The sequence below is a fragment of the Mugil cephalus genome, chromosome 5 (genome assembly GCF_022458985.1).
Source record: "Mugil cephalus isolate CIBA_MC_2020 chromosome 5, CIBA_Mcephalus_1.1, whole genome shotgun sequence".
NCBI lineage: Eukaryota > Metazoa > Chordata > Actinopteri > Mugiliformes > Mugilidae > Mugil > Mugil cephalus.
The window spans coordinates 2,572,552-2,596,916 of NC_061774.1; the positions used below are offsets into that span (position 1 = coordinate 2,572,552).

General features: G+C 41.0%; 1 protein-coding gene across 2 annotated transcripts; it reads right to left on the bottom strand.

The window, feature by feature from the left end:
* Window positions 1-1,209: 1,209 nt before the first annotated feature.
* LOC125008047 (C-terminal-binding protein 1) lies at window positions 1,210-22,746 on the bottom strand. 2 transcript variants are annotated; one of them, XM_047585055.1, is made up of 11 exons: window positions 22,495-22,745; window positions 13,781-13,935; window positions 11,301-11,445; window positions 10,265-10,368; window positions 9,765-9,867; window positions 8,430-8,554; window positions 7,889-7,978; window positions 7,262-7,392; window positions 5,074-5,201; window positions 4,613-4,727; window positions 1,210-3,854 (listed from the first exon to the last, which is right to left on the bottom strand). In XM_047585055.1, the coding sequence occupies exons 1-11, from the start codon at window positions 22,532-22,534 to the stop codon at window positions 3,665-3,667; spliced, it is 1,326 nt and encodes a 441-aa protein (XP_047441011.1). In that variant the 5' UTR covers window positions 22,535-22,745; the 3' UTR covers window positions 1,210-3,664. The 2 variants fall into 2 exon arrangements, with proteins under 2 accessions (XP_047441011.1, XP_047441012.1); XM_047585056.1 differs by having other exon boundaries at window positions 3,693-3,874; window positions 22,495-22,746.
* Window positions 22,747-24,365: the final 1,619 nt, after the last annotated feature.

Below are 24,365 nucleotides of genomic sequence, written 5' to 3' on the forward strand. Positions count from 1 at the left end.
CCAGCTGTTGGAGAGCTTGTTCCAATGGCTGTAACCCTGAATGGATGAACCAGAGAGGGAGGAACTGACAAAGGGAGCAAAATGGAGAGATTTGGGTGTATGTTGGGATAGACGGATAGAGAAACGAGACTTAGTGGAAATGTCCAATATGAGTCAACTACAAGTCGGTTCAGAGTAAGGTGATTCACAGGACACAGCTAAAAAAATATCTATTCCTGCAGCAAATGCATGGACTTTATGTACATTTATATTATTAATTGTATGAAAATACTGTTCATTTACGTGGAAGAGACTTAATTTTTACTCACTGTTTGCACAAGGATATATTAATGCAATGATGTAATTGGAAGAAAAAAGCAGAATACAAACTCCAGTGTTTTGGGTAATATTTGATTCATGTTGAGGGTCCTAATTAATTGTTTTTGATACCCGGCTCTAATATACATACAGGCACTGTGACATTCCCACACCTTATCACCTGAGATTTCCTATTCTGCACATTGTATTTACACACTGACATTCGATTTGACCAGGCTTTATGCTTGAGCAGCCATTAACTCTGTGTCTGGTGGGGGGGTTTGTGTGCTTGACTGCGCAGCGGTACTAGTCATATTCGTATTTCATATTCGTAAGTGTTAAGGCGACACAGGTGTACAGTGTGTGGGAGAAACACACAAAGACAAATATAAAATTGATGCATAAATAAAGAAATTAAACCCAAAAACACATTCATGTAGTAGAGCCACTGCAGATTCGGATGTCAGGTCTGGCCTACTTGTCTTTCTCAATAGGATGACAGCTGCGCTAGTTCCACCTAGTGGAGTCAACCAGTAGCACAGTGCATTGTTCTTACATAGAAGAGGAGAAAACGTCCACACGAAGTTCATCTAAACAGAATCACTACAGAGGGCCTTAAAAGAAGACTTTTTGTGAGTTTTTTTGTATATCTGATATAAATGTGTTCGAGAACTGGGCTTGTTAGTATGTGTGTCTTTGACACAGACGTTTGTAGACTATCATGTGGTAACACAGTCTACACAGTACAAGCTATGGCTGCAAAAAAATATTATTTTCATTGGTAATACAATCCAGTTGTACTCTAGATTTCCAATTTACAGTTAATACAAAACCAACTGAGGGGTGCTAATTACCATTTAATGCAAGTCTCATTTGAGACTATACAAACAAATCAATATCAAGACACAGGCATCACCTTTCCACAGTTTATTTCCTTTTAAAATAATTCATACAAATGCATACAGTCACAAACATATCTTTGTCAGGTTGTCAGTTTTGACCAAAAATAATGATATTTACTGTAGAATATAGAATATGTATACTGTATATTGCTACGCCTACTACTTTACCATAAAGGGGACCAAAGTAGGCAACAGTGGACTGTGTGTTACTACCAGGGATGGAACTCCAAGGAGCACCTCAACACTTTAAAAGCTAGTCTGTCATTTGTACGTGTGGAACCATCGCTTGGAAGGAGGAATGCTTTTAGTTAATATCAGAAATAACTAGCAAAGAGTTTCTTCCCACACTGAGGAAAGACTGAGATCAGGATATTTCAGCTCTGATTTGGGGATTTCCAGGTTCTATCCTGACAGTACCTTCTGTTTTAGATGCTCAGATTCAGTGAGTACCCCAAACTGGCTGAAGCTGTAAAATACCCACCAATGGCTAGTGGAATTTCCATCCCTGATTGCTACGCTTACTACCTCACCATGAAGAAGACCAGGTAGGCAACAGTAAACTGTTCTGACTACTCAGCTGCTGGTAGAAGGGGATCCAGAAAGCACCGTCACTCCGCTGGCCTGATAACACGTAATCAGTAATAAATATTCCAGAGAGAAAAGGAGTTATGGATATTTTATATCAGCATCTTGCTGACATTGTGGGAATGTAACCAGTAAAAATGCAGGTTACTGGCTGAATTCGAAGTCAAGTTTAAAGCAGTTTTAGATTTGTTGTGCATTTAGACGGCAGTCTTTGTAATGATGCCTTGTGGAGAGTACTCGCCACCACCCCTCCTCCCAGTGCTGCTTTTTTTTTTTTTTTAGACACAGATACAACCAAGTCACATTGACACAGGCAGGCAGAACACAATATGTACACATAGACACAGAGGCCACAGAGGGTGGCTAAACGGTATACTGAGGAAGGACCCATCTTGGGAGATTAAAGGGATACTAGTCGGCAGAAATTGCAAAAGTCTGACATGCTATCACCAAATGTTTTCACTTCATTGTGCATATATGCAAGATACTTTTTTTTCATTCTCACAAGCATGTTGTTGCTCTTTTAGAAGGTTGACCAAACGAACAAGCTGGGTAGTATTAAAAATAAAAAAGTTGGTCCAACTTCAGGCACTCAACAATTCCAGATCTGTCAGTAACCATTCCATTTTTTAAGTGGATATGACATCTGTACAAATAAGTTCAGAGTTTTTTGGCAACTGCGTTTGATGATTTCACATGTCTGTAGCCTAAAGGGGCAACTTCAGGAGAATACTTATTTAGCAGCATGATGCAACACATGATTCACAAAACTGTTCATGCTCCATAAACTGCACAATTACTGTGAGCAAAAGGGGTAGAACTGGCTCATTAGACACAAACAAGACAAGATGAAATCCCTTTCTCTCAAACTATAGTCTGCCGCAAATCCTCAGTGCATCACCTCGCAGACGTATCATTTAAAATGGTGACAAAGAATGAAGCTGTCCCAGCCAAGCATACCATTTTTCCACCTCCCTGCAGCCTTTCCTCCTACAACCCCCTCGATTTGGGTCAAACATTTACACAAGTCCCAAGAGCAAAATCACATGCCCCTTAAACATAACCAACAAAAGCACACATTAGAACCAACTTTAGCTCTTGTTAAAGTTCTTCTTCTAATGTAGCAGGACACAAAAAGGCAAGCAGGTAGAAAAACAAAAGCACTAAGTGGCATGTAAAGGAATTTATAAAACAAAAACTTTTTTAAAAAATAATATACCAACTGCGGAAACTTAATTTCCTGAGATGGTGTGCAAAAAGCTGCCTCTTTTTTGGAGGGAGGGGCTTGCTAATTTGGGGACACCAAAACAAACAAACAAACAAAAAAAAAAACGTATCATATTCTCAAACCAGTCTGGCTACATAGAGAGATCACTTTTGTTTTTGTTAAGACTGAAATACAAATATCAGTATGTTCTCGCAGCAAGTCTAAAAACTGTACACAGACAGGTTACATTCATTTCATAACCTACTAACTTTGTTTGTACGTCAAACTAAGGAAAGGACACCGAAAAGAGAGAAAGACATGAATCCCGCCCTTCTAACTTTGGACACACTACAGTCTAAGACAGCGGAGTTTGATTCAGTATTTTTTCTTCCCAAATCAACAGATAGTAAATGTTTTTATTTCGGACATAGAATGCAAAGATCATCATCTTGTCGGGGCAGAGGACAGCTGTCACGCTTCATGATCAGAGCATCTCAACAGCTATCCACTCCTCTTTCTCATCTTCTTCCTCCTTGGAACTGGATGATGGGAACCAATTACCAGAGAGTTGTGAATCATGGATTGTTATTGGGACCTCGACCAGTCTATCTGACGCCAAACCTGTCGCTATAGGAACAACACAGGCAAGCTCGTATCGTGAGATGTGTGTTGGCTACAGTTGGTCGTTCGGGTGCTGCTCTCTGTCGCCCTCCGGTGGCTTTACTGTGTTTGGAGACGGGGCGTGAGGAGGGTGTGTGACAGCAGGAGGGAGGGTGTGCGTGATGGGCACAGCGCTCGGCACTATGCCTTCAACAGGTGGAGGGAGGCCGCCCGCTGGCAAACTCACTACACCTGGGGGATACCTGAGAGGAGAGTCAAAAGACTGAGACAACAGTAGAGATACATTCAAATGGCAGTTGATTTATTTAACATATTGAAACCCATCAGAGATAGATTTCTTATACACTTAAATACAACAGACATTAATGTGATTTCATTCATTATGCTTATATTTATCCAATTTTCAATTTTATAGAAGTGTGTTCGTGGTTATTTTCCGCTGGGAATGTTGTGGTTACATTTGTTTATAATGCTTTCAGCTGAAAAGTTATTTATCTCATTGTTTGGTGGATGACAGAAGTCTCAGAGAAACATAAAATAAACCAAAACTGTATCATTTTTTACATAAAATGGAGAGCGGTGTTTTAAACGGAGTTGGAGGCTGTGAGCGGCTCATGTGAATTGTGTTGCTATTTTGGGCTGCGACCCCCCCCCACACACACACACACAAACACACAAACACACTCCCTCAGCAACCAGTGTGTTGTTGTCGTTTTCTGTCACTGCCCAGTTGAATTCCTCATGCCATGCAAAGACACTATCTTCCTGTCAGTATAATTTTAGACTAGTGTGCTGCTTCCTTCATCATGTGTGGCTAGTGCTGTCATCACATCTACAAACACTACATCCAACTAGGCTGCGGCATGCTGTACATCACTAACTGCATTTGATAAATAAAGTAGATTCGTAGATTTATAACTACAGCTATTCTAATAGATATTTGCGGGATTTTTGTGAAATAATTGTTAATTCAGATGAACGACCTCAAGTCAGATATTACCTATAAGCCCCGTTGAGCTCTGGGTGGACGGCCGCTGGGTCGACCCCTGCCCAGTGGTTGTTCTGAGTGAGGAACTCTTTATTCACACAGTTCTTCAGACTGTCTGGGATGCGACCTGAAAAAAAGCAAAGAGACGAGACAAAAGAAAGACAGAAACAAAATGTCAACTATGAAACAACAAAAACCCAGAATGATTGGTCCTGTGTTCTACGAGTCACTTGGGGACCTAGTTAGTGTTACGGTGCTACATCCACTTTATGCCGAAAGTTGGGCCAAAATTAAGCAGCCTGTCGTAAACTGACAGGGGACACCACATCATTGGGAAGAATAAGAAATAGGGAAAGAGCATTAAAAGAGGGAGGTTGGTAGAAAGTAGCTGTTTGTTTTTTGTTTTTTTTTTTTAGGTTCACATTTTTGTAGCAGAGGGCATGTGTTTTGCCATGACAGCATGTGTGTACTACCTGTCACAGCCCTTCGGATCTCCCTGGCCGCCTCCTCACGCATCTCCAGTGATGCCTGTTCACTGTACCAGGCAGCATGAGGCGTGCAGATCAGATTGGGAGCATCCTTCAGCGGACCCTGACTGAAACTGACACATGCAAATACAATTGCATCAGCCTATTCAGTACTTTGAATCACTCATTCTACAAAATGTCAGCAACACTACTTGTCATAATTTACCAGATCTGTGGCGACATTGTTTAAATTGCTTGTTTTATCTTTTTTTAAGATGCCGGCTATTTGTTTGGATCAGTGGAAAGTCAGTGAGCAGTGGAAAGATTGGAAAGATTGTCATTCAATTATCCATCACATGACAAATAAATTAATTACACACTGTTAAAAAAAAATGAAAAGAACATTTTTAATCATATTGCATCAAGTTAGTTAATCTGGTCAGTTAGTACCAGAAGGATTGTTAACCAGCCTCTGCTTTAGTGTTAATGAAATTAACACCAGGTGCACTAGAGGGGCAACAATGCGACGGCCCCCGACGGTTTTAAAGGTGGAGGCCACTGACATTTTTTCCCTCCTCCTCTTTTTCCCTGTTTTTCACCAGTTTTGCATTTGGCTAGGGGCAGTATCACTCCTGGCAGCATGAGGTGATAACTGGACCCTACAGAGGCTCAGTCCAACTCAAGCAGTAACTCAAGTAAAGCTGGACAAGGCCGTAGCAGATCCTTGACCCATCAGCAGAACCCACATCAGCTCACCTGATGAGCACTGCCAGAGCACTATGAAATGAGAATGTGTCTGACCAAACAATCGGAAACAGACATGAGGGTGATCTGAGGGCCTGACATCCTGTAGTGGCCCCATGGAGCTTGATTGGCATTTACCATACAACACCAGAATTGGCAGTACTGCCACTATTGCCCTGTGGTTTTCACAGATGAGAAATGAATGGGTGGAGAACGTAATGCTCCCTGTAACATCGTTACAACGTGACCAGCTTGGTGGTGGGTCAGTGATGGTATATCCATGGAGGGACGCACAGACCTCTACAGGCTAGACAACAGAGCCCTAACTGCCATTAGGTGTCAGGTTGAATCCTTGGAACCACTGTCAGACACTGCGCTGGTGCAGTGGCTCCTGTTTTCCTTCTGGTGCACAACACTATGTTAAAAGGGCATGTAGGGATTGGAGGATGAAGGAATTGATACAACTGACTGACCCCTACACTCGCCTCACAAAATGGACGAGCCTGCCACATGATTTTCTGGGTGTCCTTGGTTGGCTGTCCGTTGGTTGATCATCTTCATTTCCATCAAACAATGTGACCTCTATTAGTTCCTAACTCATTACCCTGTTCATACCAGTATAGATATCCAGCATGATTTGTTTTCCCATTGAGATCTGATGTGTTTATTTAATATTTCTAGCAGGGTATATTTTTGTTTTGTGGAAGATAATAATTTTCTGTTGCAGAGTTCTGTTGCAGAGGCATAAATATGGAAAAAATATTTTTGAAAGGCTTTATTAGTTTAAATATTAATAATGACAGATCAGCTGTAACATTATGGTCATAATCACTTAATACATAATAAAAATCACATAATCAAACAGCAATTATCATGGCACCTGTAAGAAGGAGGAATATACTAGGAAGAAAGTGAATATTTTGTTCTCAAAGTTGATGTGAGAAACAAGTGGAAGACATTGAGCCCAATTCTGATGTCTGTGCAACATGCAACTCTTGTTGGGTGTTCCTGGTCTGCAGTGGTCATTAGCTATAAAAAGGCTCACTGACATATGAGCAACTGCAGCTCAAAAGGTTTGTGGTGGTTCTGGCAGATAGGTGTCAGAACACAGCGTCTTTTGTATAGGGTGGCATAGGGGTGTCTTAAACATCATGTGGATGGCCTGGTGCATGGATGTCGCTTATCTGGGGAACACATGGCTCACAGATACAAGGAACACCCCTTTGCTGTTGCCATGCGGTTGTGTTCGTCTGCACCGATGTTCGGGTGGTATATGTATCGAGATAGCTTCCATCAAAGCACCAGGATCCAGGTTTCTCAATGAGATCATCTATGCTATCACCTTCACAGGTTGGTGATTGATAAGTACTACTATTTAAATGTTTTTTTGTGTCTATAGAACTAGATTTAAATGCCTTGGAAGGTAATATTATGTAAAAACGGCAAATACCTGAAAGGCTCTGTCTCATGAACATCCAGAGCAGCTCCACGTATCCTGCCCTCCTTCAGGGCTTGAGCCAGGGCCTTCTCATCCACCAGGCCCCCCCTCGCTGTGTTCACCAGGAACGCCCCCTGTCGCATCTTTAATACACACACACACACGTGCACACACACAGTCAGTGATTTACTTTGACTTAGTACACAAGACTTAAATTTAAAAATTGATTCACTTTGCCCTGGGGACATTAAAGTCATAATAACGTTAAATATGAAACAGGATATATAGAGTGCACCTATTAAAAATCACATATTATGCTCTCAAAAATTCCCACTGAAACCTAACCATGAAAATAAATATGAGATGTTTTATTTATTCCCATAAAGCAATTGTCTTTTCAGTGACACTCCTGCAGCAAGGTCAGAATTGTTTAAGAGCTACCGTATGATCCTTCAGGCTGAAGAAGAGCACCCAGTACTGAGCCTCATCTCATTAATCAGGATGCAGGGGGTGGGCTTCCCTGGGTATCCGCCTGTTTAATATTTATAGCTATGGGATGTAGTAGCTGATGTCAGGATAAATAAATCATTTGTGTGTGCGATTGTTAAGTGTCGCGTGTGTGTGTGGGCTGCTCTCTACCTGTTTGATGGTGAAGTCGTTGATCAGGTGGTGGTTGTGTTCGTTTAGACTGCAGTGCAGCGAGACGCAGTCGGAGTGAAACAGCAGATCCTGAGGAGGAAGAGAGACATAGGTGGAAACGATTTTGAGGAGGCGATCAAATGTCACCAATAAATAGTTAGCTGATGTCTGTGTTACATGCAGTGCAGTGCAACGGGGATGTGGGCAACTGCAGCATTCATTCACAGACAGGCAAATGTCACGCTGCTGCTTTAAATCCAAATCCATTGCAATTTCTCACTGAACTGAGTCCCTGAATCATTTAAAAAAGAAATTAGGTCTGGAAATGGATTAGCTTTCAGTATTTTACAGCCTCAGCACCATAAACTGTCCATTAGCTACGCCAGTCAGAATCAAGGTAAATGATTTACTGGCTGGCTTAAAGGGTGTGGAGGTCTGGAAGGGCTTCTTGTCAGTATAAATAACGGATTCCTATAAAACATGAGCGCTGGAAACATTTGTAAGTCTAAAACGCAAAATGGTGTGACAGTATGTGTGTTACCTGTAGTGTGTTGAGTCTTTGTAGTCCTAGGGATCGTTCTACTCCGTCAGCCAAGTAAGGGTCATAGAAAACCAAATTGAAGCCAAAGGCCTTGGCTCGAAGCGCCACAGCCTGGCCCACCCGACCTACAAACACATGAGCAGCCACAGGCATGGAGTCACACACACATCAGTACTCACACCACAAATTCATTTGAAAGAAAAAAATAAAAATATGTATATATATATATATACTGTATGTGTATATATATATATATATATATATATATATGTGTGTGTGTGTGTGTGTGTTTCTTTAACCTTCCCTTTTTTCTAACTTCCACTAATTATTAAATACTTTGTACGCACATTTGCACAATCTACAGGAAAGAGATTTGCATTTAGCTCCTGGTTAATCCGCTTATGTTTTATTGGAAGTAACTCCTTGGGAAGCCAGTTTAGCTGAGCGATGGACAAAACCTCATGAATTAATGTTAAAAATAGACACATTATTTAAAGGGTTAAAAACTTGACAACTTTCCTCAGCAGCAGCCCGATCGACAAAGTAATGTTCTCACCACCATGTTACTGTTGTCATCTTCAAAGCTTTACAGTACATCTTATACCTTTTAACAGGCTCATGGTGTGTCAAAGACCAAAGTGAAGCTCAGAGAGGACCGTGCCTTTGATTTGCCTCTGCACATTAGATAGGCCTCCTCTCTGTGTGTTTTAAGTCACTACTTAGAACCCATCTCTTCCTCTTGGCCTTTGACACACTGTAAAATGTCTATTTTATTTTATTGTTTCATATGGCTGGTTTATTTTTTTGTTTTGTTTTTTACTTGTATTTTATGTTTAAATTCTTCTATATAGCATTTTCACTTTGGCTGTTTTATTTAATTGCTTTAGGAAGTGCTTCTGCTTGATGTGCAGCGTCAAATCTGCAGGAAGTATAACAGAAGAAGAGGTGTTTTTTTTCCAACATAACTGACATCAATAAATTCAGTCAATAAAAGAAGATGGCCACGATGGAGGCACATTTTCTGCTGCCTACAATGATTCTGGCTTCAAAACACTTTGTGTACTCCCTGGAAACATGCCACATGTGCATTTACTAGGACCAGAGAAATGAACTCAGATCATATATTTACATGGTTATTGGGAGCTGATACTTATGACTAAACAGATCATCTAAAGGTTTAGTCTGCTCACATTAACAGCATATACACGAGGCTATTATTTTGATTATTAGTTGGAAACAAATATCCATGTGGCAACTGTGAGCACATTAGCGTGCTGGTCCTAGTACTTTGTTCAGAGTGACAAGGCGTAAAGTTGAGTTTGTGTTGTTTCTCACCGAGCCCTATGATTCCCAGGGTCTCTCCTCTGATCCTCGCCGCTCCTGATGCCACCTCTCGGATCTGTTCTACGCTCTGAACCCGTGTGCCCTCCCGCAGAGCCTGGCAGGAATAACAATTAAGTATCACAGACAAATATTAAACAAAAACAAAGCAGTTTAACATAACCCAGGTTTATGCCTTACTGTTAGGACTTAAGACCAAAGTCTAAATCCTTGTATTTTATTGTGATCATGATTATGAAGGAAGTCTAAATAATGATTTGAGGAACATGTTACTGTACCTTCTACACTTTACATCAACGCCTTTCAAATACAGCCACATTCTAAAGAAAATGAAACGTTTCAATTTTGCTGATTCGTCAGTAGACAGTGATAAGTAATTGTCGAAACTGAGATTGTGGTAACCGAATGCACTCCTCTAATCAATACAGTTTGAATCAGTCAGTTTAAATCCACTGCATTTAAGTCTCTTTTGTCAGTTACACGAGGCTACAGACCTGGTGCAGCCAGGTGGTGCGTCGGTACAAGGTGAGGATGTGACACAGCGTGGAATCTGCCGTCTCCTCCACCGAGGCGGCTGGCATATTGCATACAGCTATGCCTGTTGGACCAGAGAGCAGATAAGGATTTGTAATAGCTTTTTAGGGCCATTTGTGGGGAGGGATGAAGTCTACTAAAAGCTATTTTGGTAGAGAAATCCTGTCAGAAGGCGCGAGGTCAGCAAGTTTCTCTATGAAATACCAAACTATACTTTAAAAAAGCAAAGTCTGTTGGTAGCAGGAGATAGGGGAAGTTAGTGAAGTTCAGGAAAGAGATTAATAAAAAAAAGACTAAGTGACTTCTTCTAAACATGGCAGCTGCCTTCTGGCTTTTTGCAATACTTTATAAGTTGGAAGAATATGGTTATATTTCTGAGTTTGCCATGTCTCTGTCACATAGTTAGATGTTAGTTAGTAGTTAAGCAACTGAAAATAAAACGGGGTTAATTATGCACAGTTACAACCTTCAGACTACATCTGCTTTCGGTTGGCTTAAAGCACATTTTTACTTTTGAATCTACAGGTCATATTACTCTGATAAGAATCAATGGTGGTGAAACAGCAAACCACAAATCAAACCTGACTCAAGCTTTAACAGTGAGGGCTGGGTGATATACAGTGAATTAAATCACAAATCCAGATTAGTGCTCCCTTTCTTATCACCCAAACCCAGCTTCTGAAGATCATAGGCTGAATACTGAATAATAGTACAGTACCTTCAGGATTTAGAAATAGTTTGGATTTAATATAGAATATATATAATATAGAACAGGCCACTGTACTGCGTAAACAAAAGCATGCAGTGAAATGGTGAGCATTGTGTGCCTCTATGGGCCTGTTCAGACCTTGCATTCTGATTTTGGTAGAGAAATGTTGCCAGTGACCAGCTTCAGGTACATGTGTTCAGACCTGGCATTAACGTGCGTCTCCAGGTCTGATCTCAGTTTTGCGCTCTGGATGGTACTAAACTTCTGCCCTTTTTGCAGTCTCTTACCGAGTTCTCCGGCAGACTTGATGTCAATGTTGTCATAACCACTGCCAATACGGACGATGATACGCAGAGCTTTAAACTTTTCCAGGTCTTCTCTCATCAGAGTGATGGTGTGGTACATCAGAGCTCCTACAGCTTCATTCAGGACCTGAACACAACACAGATAAATGATAGGGAGAATCAATATCCTCGAGAGTATCTTCATGAAATGTAGCCCTCCTTAACTGTCAGTATGAACAGAAATACAACAGGGGAAAGTATAAAACAGTTTGCTTATGCTTCATTTCACCATATGCAGTGCACACTTCATGGAGTGAATATCATCTGTATGAGCCAGAGTTCACTGAGTTCACAATCAGTCTTTCTCAGTATGTTCTTGTAAATGTTTCCTCATATCCTGTTTTTGTATATCGCTGCCTGCAACTAATAACTGAATTTCGTCAGAATGAAATACAATAGAAACTGTTTTGGGACCACAGGAATCAAGATAATTTGTCTGCTTCCAGCAAAAAAACTGTCTAATATTAGCGGGACTCTTACTCACACATGAGTCTCAGCGACTCCTGATCAGGACGGTGTCTCGTTGTCTAAACTGCCAAAGACATATTGTGACTCAGAGGCACATAATTAGATTATCACATAGAATAGAAAAATATGGCTCAGTGTGAAAATCCTGTTCGGTGTCAGCCGCCACCTTTTAATTGGTTCTCAGTTAATCGTATGATCTTTCTCTAGCATTGCCAGCAGTTGGCTTCTTGTGTGCGAGCGAGGATGAAAATCACATGCGGTTACAGTAAAGAAGCCCTTTTAATTACACAATGAGGTGGCTGCTAACCAGGGAGACAGAGAGAGAGAGAGCAAGAGACAGATAGTGAGCGAGGGGGAGAGCCATCTGTTTCTCCCACACTGTGGCCTACTGAGCGCGCTCACAGAGAGAGTGCCTGGCAGACACCCAGAACAAGACGTAACCCTGCCAGACATACAAACCCATTTATGATCCATGGTGGCGAGATATGAGCATGGCCCACATTTTTGCTTTGTGCACTTTATTCGGAACTTATATGTCTGCTTCTCTTTAATCCTTTAGTGTATTTTGTAACTGGTATCACATTTTTGCACATCTTTAATGACAGCCAGTATTTAAATTTAAATTTGACAAGTCAGTGGAACAAATGACCAAATTAACTTGTTTTATTTAGTTTGGCATTTAAATATTCATATAATTAGAGGAGGATGGGAACCTGTTTTCAACTCTGTGGCTCATAATGATGGGCAGTGTATTGGCATAAACAGTTTCCTGATCAGAGAAAAACATAAAAGATGAACTTGATCTATGCAGCATCACAGATTTCTGTGAAAAGCTTTAAAATCAGTTTTGACCTTATTTAGTTACAGATCTACATTGGCTAATTATTATTAGATCAAGATTTATGTGGCACGTATTTTTATGAGAGATTGTTTCATACATTTTCTTTAGAAAAGAGCCAAAGATAGGCAAATGTAAAGCTTTCTTACTTCTATAGTGTCACATTTTGTCTCTGAAAACTGTGGAGATTGTTCATGGTTTTCAAAATCATTTTCAACAATGTTATTGACAAAGATGAGTTAGTAGATTAATTGACAGTGAAAGTGATAATTAGTTTTGGCAGACTCGGTTAGATGAGATTGATGGATTATGCTACAAACGCCAGAACTTTGTCTCCTAACGTTACTTGTCAAACATGTCCCAACATATACCAAAGATTTAACACTCATGAATGTATGACATTTTTTTGTTTGTTCCAATTAAAAGCTAGACAGTCAAACTCTTGCCAAATTAGTTAAGATAATCCAAACCAGGTAAATATCTAAACATATTGCAAGAATGCAAGATCTATCTGCAGATAGATCTTGCATTTTTGTTTTATTTAATGATTTTGAGTACACACTACTAATAAAAGTAAATACTATACTTGTGTAAAAAGTTAATGTTGCATGTTAATACAACTCAACATGTTAAGTTTGAGCTTGTGTAAAAACTTCAGTGGTATAGGGCAACGGGTTTCCACGCGTTTTTTTCAAGTAAAGTCAACTAATTCGGGTTAAGAGTGTGGAAGTAAAAAGATGTGTTTAAGGTTTCATTACTGATCGTCTCGGTGATGAGGAAGAAATTAGAGAAGCATCCAAGAAATATGTCTGACACTACATATGAGAGAGACATACAAATGAAAAAGAAGAGAAGTGAGTGATGGTCTCTTGGCGTTTGTGTGACTCAGCAGTGTTTGTGTCATGATCCACTGTAGTTTTAAAAGAAATGTGATTTTAATAAGATATACTGAAATTTCTAAACTTTTCATTTATTTCTGCTTTTCCGTTATTGGTTCAGCAATTGTGACTATAAAGGTTCATGTCAGATACGCACCTCTCACTTCATATAAAAATACATTGGAGTTTTTCTTGGAAAACTCCCAAGTCAAAATGATGTTGTGATATCTGTGCGTTACCTTCTCGTGTATCTCCTGTGTGGACTGAGCATCACAGAACGCCACGGTTGCTACGTCTTTCAGTATGGGCATCTCCACAGTGCAGTCCCGCCCGTCCAGCAGCGCCACTAGTGGGCGTGGGTGCATGGGCCCATTCACAATGGGTGGCCTGACACCTATAGAATAACAGAAAAAAAATTGTCAGATAAACAGAAGGAAGAGAACAGAGCATCACATCTTGTGACAAAACACCAATACAAGTGCAGTCTCCTTCAGGGAAATTAGGACTTTTCTCCAAACCTCAAATACGTCGTGGGTCAGTCTGACCTGAGGGATACCAGGGGTGAATACCACACAAGGGTTAAGACCTTCACATGTACATTCATCGTGTGGTAAAATCTTCCAGCAGGATCCTAAACACATTCATTAATATTAATTGTTGTCATTTCTTCTCACTAAACACAAAGTGTCACCTGTACCCCATAGTGTTTCTGCTCTGGACTCATTGGACTGATGCAGTTGCTATGACAACTGTAACAATAAGCGTAACGGAAGAAAAAAATCTCCCAGAGCAGCTGTCCATCTAATTCTAATTCTAATTCTAATTCCGATTCCCATAGTGTGAGGTCATAATCAACAGCAGTTTTTCTCACCATAACTTTAAAATATGTCACTGGCTTGCTTTAATTATTACAGACTGTTTGACTCTAAAATGTCTCTAGGCAGTAATTAGGAAAGATGGAGTAACTGCAGGTACAGTGGCAGAAAATAACACTAAAAGAGATACACTCGCCCTTGTAAAATACGTAATACACTCCTGTAAAATCACATATCAGGAGACAAAAACATCATTATGGTATCATCATAGTACCTTGTCTAGTTCATATGATTAGTTCTTATACAGTATATTCAATGATAATATTAATTAACTGCTAAGAGCGACTCTTGGGAGCCACTTACTTGGAAAAAAATGGGGGTACCCTCAGTCAGAAAACAAGGGAGCATACCACCATCTAGATTCAATTTAATATAGCTTGACATTGAGGGTATATATACGTATATATATATATATATATAAGAGAAACACAATGATCAAAACAATGAATTGTAAGGCTTTGGCAGGTGAGTAAGGAAGTGCAGCATTTGCAGAGATTGTGTGTGAAGAGAGGCAGCCAGTGAGCTAAGAGCTGTCAATAACTGGTTAAGAGTGAGCTCCTCCTGCAACCTTTCCACAGCTTTATTAAATCATCTCCTCAGATTAAACAATTACCTACAGAGTGCTGCTGGGCCTTACACGACGATAAGTGGCATTTAAGAAGCCAGATATGATGCATGACTCCACTGCATTTGTTCTGGCTTAAAAAGAACAGTGGTCGATGCGAGTTGCATTAATTAGTTTTCCTTAAATATTCCCCCCAACAGCATTCCCCTTCTCTTTCTTTTCCCTTCATATTCTCAAATCACTGGCAGATAAACTAATTGCGACTCAAGACATCTGAAGGACAAATGTATGTAGAGGAAAATCCAAGCCGGTGTGTCATTTGAGTTATTTGTAATTGGGATTCTTTGACAGGCAAAGTTTTGACAGCTCCCTAAACCTCCAGATGAAATAAATGCAGAGTTATTTCTCATTCCACTGATGCTGACTGCACTCATCACTCACTCCTGACGTCTTCCCATCTGGGAGGTACCGGCTGACATCTCAAATAAGCAACCGTTTCAGTCATTTCACTCAAATTATTCCTCCCAAAACTTTCGGGCTCAGACCTCCAGATGGACATGCTGTTGACTTTTTCAGCTTTAATATCGCGAGAAAGAAGCAACATCATTTAAACAGTTTGTTTCAAAAAAAAAAAGAAGAAAGAAAGAAAAGAAACAAGTATGAGAACCATACTTGTGGATAGATGTTTGGCAGCTCCAGTCCCACAAATTAGTAAGAAGATTAACATTCCTCCGTACGGAGCTATCATTAAGTGGCTTATGAGGGAAATGAATGACAGGAAAAATCACTGACAGAGTTATCTTAACAGCACTACGCCTCATACACAATTAACTTGCTCTTACCGACACCTGCTTCACATTTCTCATTATGTTCTTAATCAATATTGACAGTCACCTTTGCAAAAAAAAAAAAACATTAGTGGACATGTTTTATGGTTGCATCCTGTCCTTTTTTTCAACGTGTGACCCTTTTATGTTTATGCACAATAGTTTGGAGAGATGCACTTTGACATCTAAAGCTGGATTTGTGCTTCTGCCTCAGATCTACGGCATAGTCTGACAGCACCCCAGAAATTTAACAATGGGTTGAGACGCTTTTCTTCCCAGTGGCACTGAAAATTCACCCTCCTTCTGCCTCCTTCACACTGTCTACTCAGACGTCTACTCTCATTTTGTCACTGCAGTGATTTCCGTTAGGTTGTTCGCTATTTATTAGCTCCAGCTCGAACATGAGCAGCTCAGTTCCAATCACAGTTGTTTGAAGAGCTCAACACAGCAGACTAGCATTTTAGCGCACAAGTATACATGTTTACCGCTGTGTAAGCATTGACAGTTTTAATACTTTTGAATTGTAGGGAGTGTGTTGACATGTTACGTCGACTACGCTGAGCCAGGTACCAGTGGCTGTGTTTTTGTCTTTTTTGTATTCATTCCATTTGCTCCACTAGAACGGCACAGTGGCTGAAGGTGTTAAACCTTGGCAGCTCCCAGGAGTGAATAACTGTAAACCATATGAATAATATGAATAAAAAAAAAACAGGGGGATGCTGAATAAAAAGCAGGCGATGAACTTTCCAAATGTAGGTGGATGATAATCCTGTTTCTGACATTCCATAATGTCACACGAGACACGAGAATGTGGAAAGTAATATTGTGGGGATTTATTGTTTTTCCTCTGCAGAGACTCGGAGCGTTTTTTTTCTGCTTGTTGACTGAGACGGTGTGCATGCATGGGGAAATAATGTATGCACGCAATTACATGCATTTCAGGCTCGCATTTCAGCGCGCTGCAGCGTTTTGTGCTGTGCTTTCTGAAGACAGAATTAAGGGACCCATGTTTATTGTGAAGCAGGAATATTTAAAATGCTTTGCAGATTTCTTCTGAAGTTATTTGCACCTACAGTGGCGTTTGTGTCCAAGGTTCAAGATAAGACAGGGCAGAGAGGGAAAATAAACTAAAACTAATCCTTTATTGATCCCATATTGTTATAGCAGCGGAGGAGAAAGAACAGCTCATACACTCACTCACGATGCAGGTTTCAGCCTCACATTGGCAGCTTGTCTGAGAAAGCTCACTGGAAGTGCCTTTGCTGTTAAGAGTTACGGTGTCAGGTACATGGCTTTGTCAACAGCATTTTGTATTAGTGACAACATGTCTCATTTGAACCCTAGTCTATAAAGATGAAAGCGTCTCCACTAGATTGCACTAGATTGCGTTTTTTTGCAGCCCTGACAAGATGCACTGAAGCAGAGGTAGCTCAAAACGTAACACAGCATGAAACCCGATCTGATGAAGCTGCCTCACAGTGTGGTAAGACCAGTAAGGTGAAACTCAAATCCTGCTTGCAATGCCTTATGTGGCTCGGTAAAACATTAGCTTTCCCTAATAGGATTTGCCCAGAGGCCATTGCACTTACACATCAATACAAAAATCTATGGAGCATAGTGGAGACATTGTAGATGAACAACAATGAAAAAGACTCAACACAACCTTCAGTGTAACTCAGGCACGCTTGTCTGAACTGTAAGACTTTCTGCACGGCACAGCCAATATTTTACCAGATTGTGAGTGAACAGAGTGGGATTCAGAGATGAGGTGTGTAATTAAACACTTAATATTTGACTTCAGGAAATAATGAGCAGAATGGCGTTTTATAAGAGCGTAACAGGGATTCCAGACATTTCTCCGGCTCACACTTGGACGCACTGAGAGAGGAAATAGCTCTCATTCCAGCACCATGCATGACCTTGGGAGGACCAGCACTGCTGACTGCTGAGTAGTACTATATGATACAACACTGTCCCGCACTGTCTCTCACACAAACCTCAGTTTTTTTTCTTTGAATTTCTAAACCGAACAAGTGGCCATTATTTCTCTGTCTATTTTATTTAATGTATTTTCTCACTTTTCCGTCAAATTAAGCACTCAATAAACCCTTCATTATAATGAATATGAATTGCCAAAATGTTTCCTTCCTCTTTCTGCTCAGTTTCTGAACTCTCAACTCTTCTCCACGTCTTCCTCCTCCTTCCTCCCTCTGTCAGTATATTAAATACCCTCTCTCTGCCCTCCCCTCCAGCCGAGGGACTGTGTGACTGCTGGGAGCGTTCACAGCGCAAACAGGGGTTTTGAAAGCCAACGGGGCCCACAGCGCTCTGATTCAGATTCACCACCATGAATAACACACACTGATGAAATGCAGTGCTAGTGATTTGCACCCAAGGAAACATTAAGAACTGGAAAGAAAAGGAAAGTTTTGTTCATTGTTTTCTTAAAAAAAAAATAAAAATGAAAAAAAAAACAAAAAAAAAAAAACAATGGCCATCTGCGCAGTAACAGTTGAGCTACTGTGGTCTTAAGGGGCTGGACTAAATGACATTCCAGATATGAAAACTGCACCCCTCGCAAAAATGTGTAATCAGATCTAAATGACCGTAATGCTGTCTGACTGACATGAAGAGATGGGAAAAGCATCTGGCAGTGACTGCAGCAGGAGAGCCAGTGGGAAAGCCCTGCGGCCTGCCTGCATCCAGCTGCCACTGACCAGCTCACAAGAACAGCTGGATCACTGTCCCAGAGGAAGGAGACCGTGTTTTTGGACTGGCCATCGACAAAGGTGATGACAAAGAATTTTTTCTCATGCATTTTACATGTGAAGGTCGCTGGGAAGTCTGTTCGCCTTGGGAATATGGAGTGATGTGTCAAAACAAGCTGCTAGGCCACAGGTTTGACCACAACAACAACAGGGTGTCACCACACACGCTCATAAGAACAGGCCTGCCTTTCCAGAGCATCTGTGGGTTTACAATATAGCAAACACTGAAGTATAAAAACAGACTGACCAAAATAAATTAAACAATCAGTCATTTTTAAGCAATAAAGGTAATATTTTTTATTTTTGTTTTTAATTGAGTATAGTCATTTAGGCCACAAATTGCTAGTTCCAGTTTCTAAAATGTGAGGATGAGCTACTTTTTTATTCTATGTTGCAAATCTTAGGGTTTTAGAATAGTGATCAGATAAAAAAAAAAAAAAAAGACATTTGAAGATATCGTCAGCTTTGAGTGACATTTATAGACCAAATTATTAATAAAATAACCAAGAAAACGTTTAGGTTATTAGCTGATAATGAAAATAAGAGTTAACTCTTAGAAATTAAATATAATGTCCACTTTCGCACCACAGCATGTGGCCTTTCAGATACATTTCATTTTTTACAAACTTTATTTGAGCTTATTCAAACTACAGCTAAGTTTTTCAGTTAGTGAACATTTAGCCGTATTACTGGCAGAGGACACATTTCTGCAGCAGTGCTTGTATTTTTCACTGTGCTGGAAGGAGAAAAGAAGAAGGGAAATAAAAGCATTGCTGTCGGCACTTGTGATCAGTCTGCGACCGCCGATTTATAACATTACTGGCTCCTGTGGTATGCAGCAACATGGCGTGGCTTAAAAGCCCCTATCTCCTCCTCTTTCAACCCCTCAGTGTTGATCTCACCACCTCTTCATCTATTCGAGCCATATTTTCAGATCTTCGTTTCTCATTTCAGTCTCGCTTCCCCAGGCTTTCTTTATCTCCTTTGCCATTTCTTTTTTTTTCGCCCCTGTCCCGTCCATCTCTCTAGGGTTGTGGCGCTTTATATCAGCATTCATTTCAGTTCTCGGGTAAAGGAATGGACAGATCGCCGCCTCGGTCCTCCCTCATCCACACACATGTGCTCACACACAAACACTGTACTCTACCCGCATGCACACAAATGCAGGTGTGTGGTCAGCACTCCGACCCATGCTGGTTGACTAACGTACAGTGATATATGACACATGAAACACAGAGTAGCTCACTATGTAGGCGCCTCCAACTCACACACGCACACCAGGTCTTCACTCACAGTTACAGTTCAGGTTCTTCAGCTTTTTGTTCCCATCATAGGAAAAAGAATTGCCTCATAGTGTAAACAATGCATACTGGTATCTCAATAGATCAATAAAACTACACATTGTAGCCCGCAATGAATTAGTCCCAAAACAAACTAAAATACAGTCTTGCAGGCTGGATATGAAATTAGAACGAATATATTTATTTGACTGTTTTCTTCCACCTGTAGGTCTTTCCCAATGTCTAGACCGTGCACATCACCACAATATTGGCATAAAACAGGAAAAGCTACCGCCTCAGACAATACTTGCACCACAGGAAATACTACATTCAAATGCAGGCTGTAACTGGATTATTGTATGGCTGCCAGCATGGTTCATTGGATTAACTGTTAACATGCAGAGAAAAAAAGTCACAATCACTTTCAAGTTTCAATAGGATTAGGGTCAGCGTGGATACTCCGGAGTACATATGGCCTCCTAATGGATTATTAAGGCTGTGAAGCATTAATTGTATGTAGATTAATGATTCCCTGTTTTGAGTTTAGGGGCCAACTGTGACATCTTTGAGTGAAATCAAGAACATACATGGTTCTATTATACTTGTTCCATTTATCAGTCAACACGGATAGTTAGCAACGATGTATGCACTCAGGTAATAAGTGTTTAGTGCTAAGTCTTCATAACTCAATTGTAGCTTCCCTCTTAATTGTTATTTTTGAACGTTACTTTGCAGGCCTGTTATTTAGCCACCTGTCTTCACTGTCATGCTTCTTACTTACATGTCCCTGTTTCTGATCTCTCTTCACTTCTCAATCAAATACAGCGTGATTACGCATTCAGTAATGTCTGGCAGATCTATCACTGCTCAAAGTATTTTCTTCTTGTGCTTTCTTCAAGGATTTTTGTTACACTATACAACAACATATTTTGAGTGTCACAGACCAAGCGTTTTAGTGGTTGTTAGTGCCACAGTCTATTCACTGAACATGATTTGAAGTGTTGTAAATTATACCCACCTTTTAAATTGCATTTAAAAAAAAATAAAAAAGGGGTGGAAAATCCAGCTTCTATTTTTAACATTCCAACATGGATCTGTAGTCACATGTTCTCTCATAGCAATTTCAAGGAACGTCATTTCTCTGCAAACTGACAACATGTCACCACACGAGTCGTTTCCTTGATTTTGTCCTTTGTCATGATAACATGTCAACATGAAACCTCCTGGTGGGAAACTGCCTGGGGACATTAAGCACAATCACGCTGCGCTTTACTTTGCAACGGGCTTATCAGCTGTTCCTATCGAGCACACCAAATAAATTAGTGTTTAGATAAAAAAAAATCAACATGACATTTTATTTTTACAAGGCGGTGAGAGGGAGGACCGATGTGTGTCACTGATCTAGGCCTTTATAAGGAGATCAGACAGATCAGAGGGCCCCCTGCCTTTAAAAACATGAATCGGTACTTCTATCAATCACAGTCCAACGATCTTGTGCCGGAAAAAAAACTGATGAGCAGATCAGCGTCACAGTTATTGACCGGCAGAGAGATTTGTGCTCGCGGACCTTAAAAGGGCAAAAACCTCCCATGAACCGTAATCGCCGTTATTCCCGTGACCTTGAACTCTCAACCTGTTAGGGCAGATCCGGAGAGGATCTCTCCCAAAGCGGGGAGAGAGGAAAGTGGGAGGGGGAAGGGAAGAAAGAGAAAGTAAAAAAAGATCTGAGCCTCAACTTTAATCTTCGATACCATCAAGAGATACGGCCCATTGATGATTTCACGTACTACAGCTTCTTCCTGGAGAAATGCCTCCGCAAATCCAGATTTAGGTGAGCACAGATGCACTAATTCGGCTCAAGGGTGGTGGATGATCAATTATCCTCACACCCTCCTCCTCCTCCTCCTCCTCTCCTCCTGCTGCTGCTGCTCCACACCGACCCCCCCCCCCCACGCTCCACCTCTTTTATTCCTCACAGCTCTACCTTGATCCTGTTTTCTAGAATAGTCTTTTCAAGCCCCTGTCATCACATTGTGCACCCATCACCTGCCTGTGTGCACAGGGCCTTCATGTTTATACTTGAATATGTGTGTCACTAGAGTTCCCTGTATGTGCGGGCGCGCAAAAGTGTGTGCGCGTGTGTCCGTGCGTGTGTGTGTGTGTGTGTGTGCGCTTCAAGGCAGCGGCTCTGCGTGAAAAAGAAGCACAATGAAAGGGAAATATGTGTCATGTCCTTGCTAGCCCTCGAAAGGAGAGAGAGAGAGAGAGGTCTATTTCTGTCGCTGCAAATGGAGGTGTTCAAGCAGCCTTCAATAGCAGAGAGATTTGCCTCTTCACACACATTCAGAGGGAGACGCACACACACGCACGCACGCACGCACACACAGGGCTTTAGAGAAAAGGCTAACCGTTGTTGAGTGACGAGTGAGGCTGAGCGATGAAAAAAGATAATAGAGTGAGAGAGAATTAAGGAGGAGGAGGAAGACGGAAAAAGGGAGAGGAAGAGAGAGAAGGGGGAGGGGAAGAAGGAAGGCAGAATAATGTACAGTGAGTTCACAAATATTGGCACACACACACACACACACACACACACACACTGAGACAGTTTCTACATAAAAGCAGAGTGCTAGTTGTTTACCTAGAGGCATGCCTTTGTTGAGGAGATGTGAGCTTCCCATGGTGCGTTCCCCAGCCGGCCAGCACACAACACAAACCTACAGTCTTCACACAGCAGACATGAACAGGAATCCAGTCAGCATATGGCGGCTGTGGCCAGCTACCTCGCTTCCCTTAGTCCTTCTCCCAGCCCCTTAGTGACAAGCATACACATGTGCTCCCCCTCTTTTCTCTCTCTCTCTCTCTCCCCTCCCTTCCGTCCCTTTTGCTTGCCTGCTCTGTCTATCTGTCTTACCCCTCCCTCCCTTCCCTCCCGCCGTCTATAGCTACCTCCCTCCCCTTCCTCTCTCACTTTCTATTACACAAAATCTCTCTGTCTTCTCGTCCCTGTCACTGAAGAAGAAGAAAAAAAAATGCACACAAACTGAAAGAAGAGCTGCATTTACAGGAGTGCGAGAGTGTGAAAGAGACGACGGGGGAAGACAGAGCGCACATACAGAGAGAGTTTGAGAGAGTGTGTGAGAGACAGCAGGAATGGGGAGGAGCCAACACCGGCTAAAATTCATCTTTTGTTTCCTGAAAGACAGGGAGGAAAAAAAGAAAGAAAAAGAAAGAGGAGTTATGCAATTACAACGCCGTGGAGAGGGAGGAAAAACCGGTTCTTATTATTATCTAGAAAACGATTCCAAAGCTTTCGAATCTCAATTACTATGCAAATATGAAATAACACAATGATCACTAGTTATTTCAATAAAGACGATTTTTATTTTTTGATTAGGCTATAATAAGTAATCTGTATAATCTTTCTAATAATCTTTCTTCAAAGATTTGAATATGTTGCTCTTCTTTTAAAACATTCAGACTCTTTCATTTCTAACGACCCTGAAACTTTAATATATTTCTCCTAATCATCGATACTTTAAACACACAGTTAAATGCGCTGTATATCACCCAGTTTTGAACACTCATATCTGTGGTACGCCATGCATGAATATAAGTGTGTGTATGCGAAACACTGTTGTTATTATTGTCAGTGACCAAACTACAGCTGAATATATTGATTAATATATGTCATAGTCTGACATTTAAACTATTTTAGTAGTTCTATGGTGTTATGCATCACATAACTACTAAAATGTTTAATACAAGAGTACAAAAAAGCAAAAAAAATATATATATATTTTTATTAAATTTATACCACGGGGTGACATCTGTGTCATCCTCAAGCTCGGGTCCTCTACCAGAGGTCTGGGAGTTTGAGGGTCCTGCCCAGTATCTTAGCTGTTCCTTGAGCTGCACTATTCTGGACTGAGGCTTCACATGTTGTTCCTGGGATCAGTTAGAGCCTCTCTCTCAGTTGGGGGATTCACTGCCCTGAGTACATCTATCACCACCACCTTGTTCTGTTCTTTCTCCACCACCACTATACTGTATCCAGTTGGTCAGCCAGGACCTGTTTGTCAGTCTGGAAGCTGAAGTTCCACAGATCCTTGGCTCTGTTGTTTTCCACCACCTTCGCAGGCAAGATAATGTGATCTATGACTTTTTGACTTTTCTTCTACTCTACAGTATCATATTTATAAAACTCCCCATCACTTTATGCTGATCTGGCACTGCACAGTATGCACCTGTCCAGCCTTACTCTTTCTATTCCTGGAGCTTCTCTCATCTACACATGTCCAACTGATGATTGTTGTGATATAAGCAGCCTCAGATGCCCCACTAACTGCCAGGCCCTAACCTAGTTTAACAGCAATGATGGTTGCATCACATCCTCACTAGTGGTGAATGTCACAGACAGCCGGTGGGCTTAGTTGAGGGTCAGGGAAACCATTGTTTTTAACACCACTGGTAGGCTCAGTCAATCCTGTCATTTATTAAAACAATTTGTGT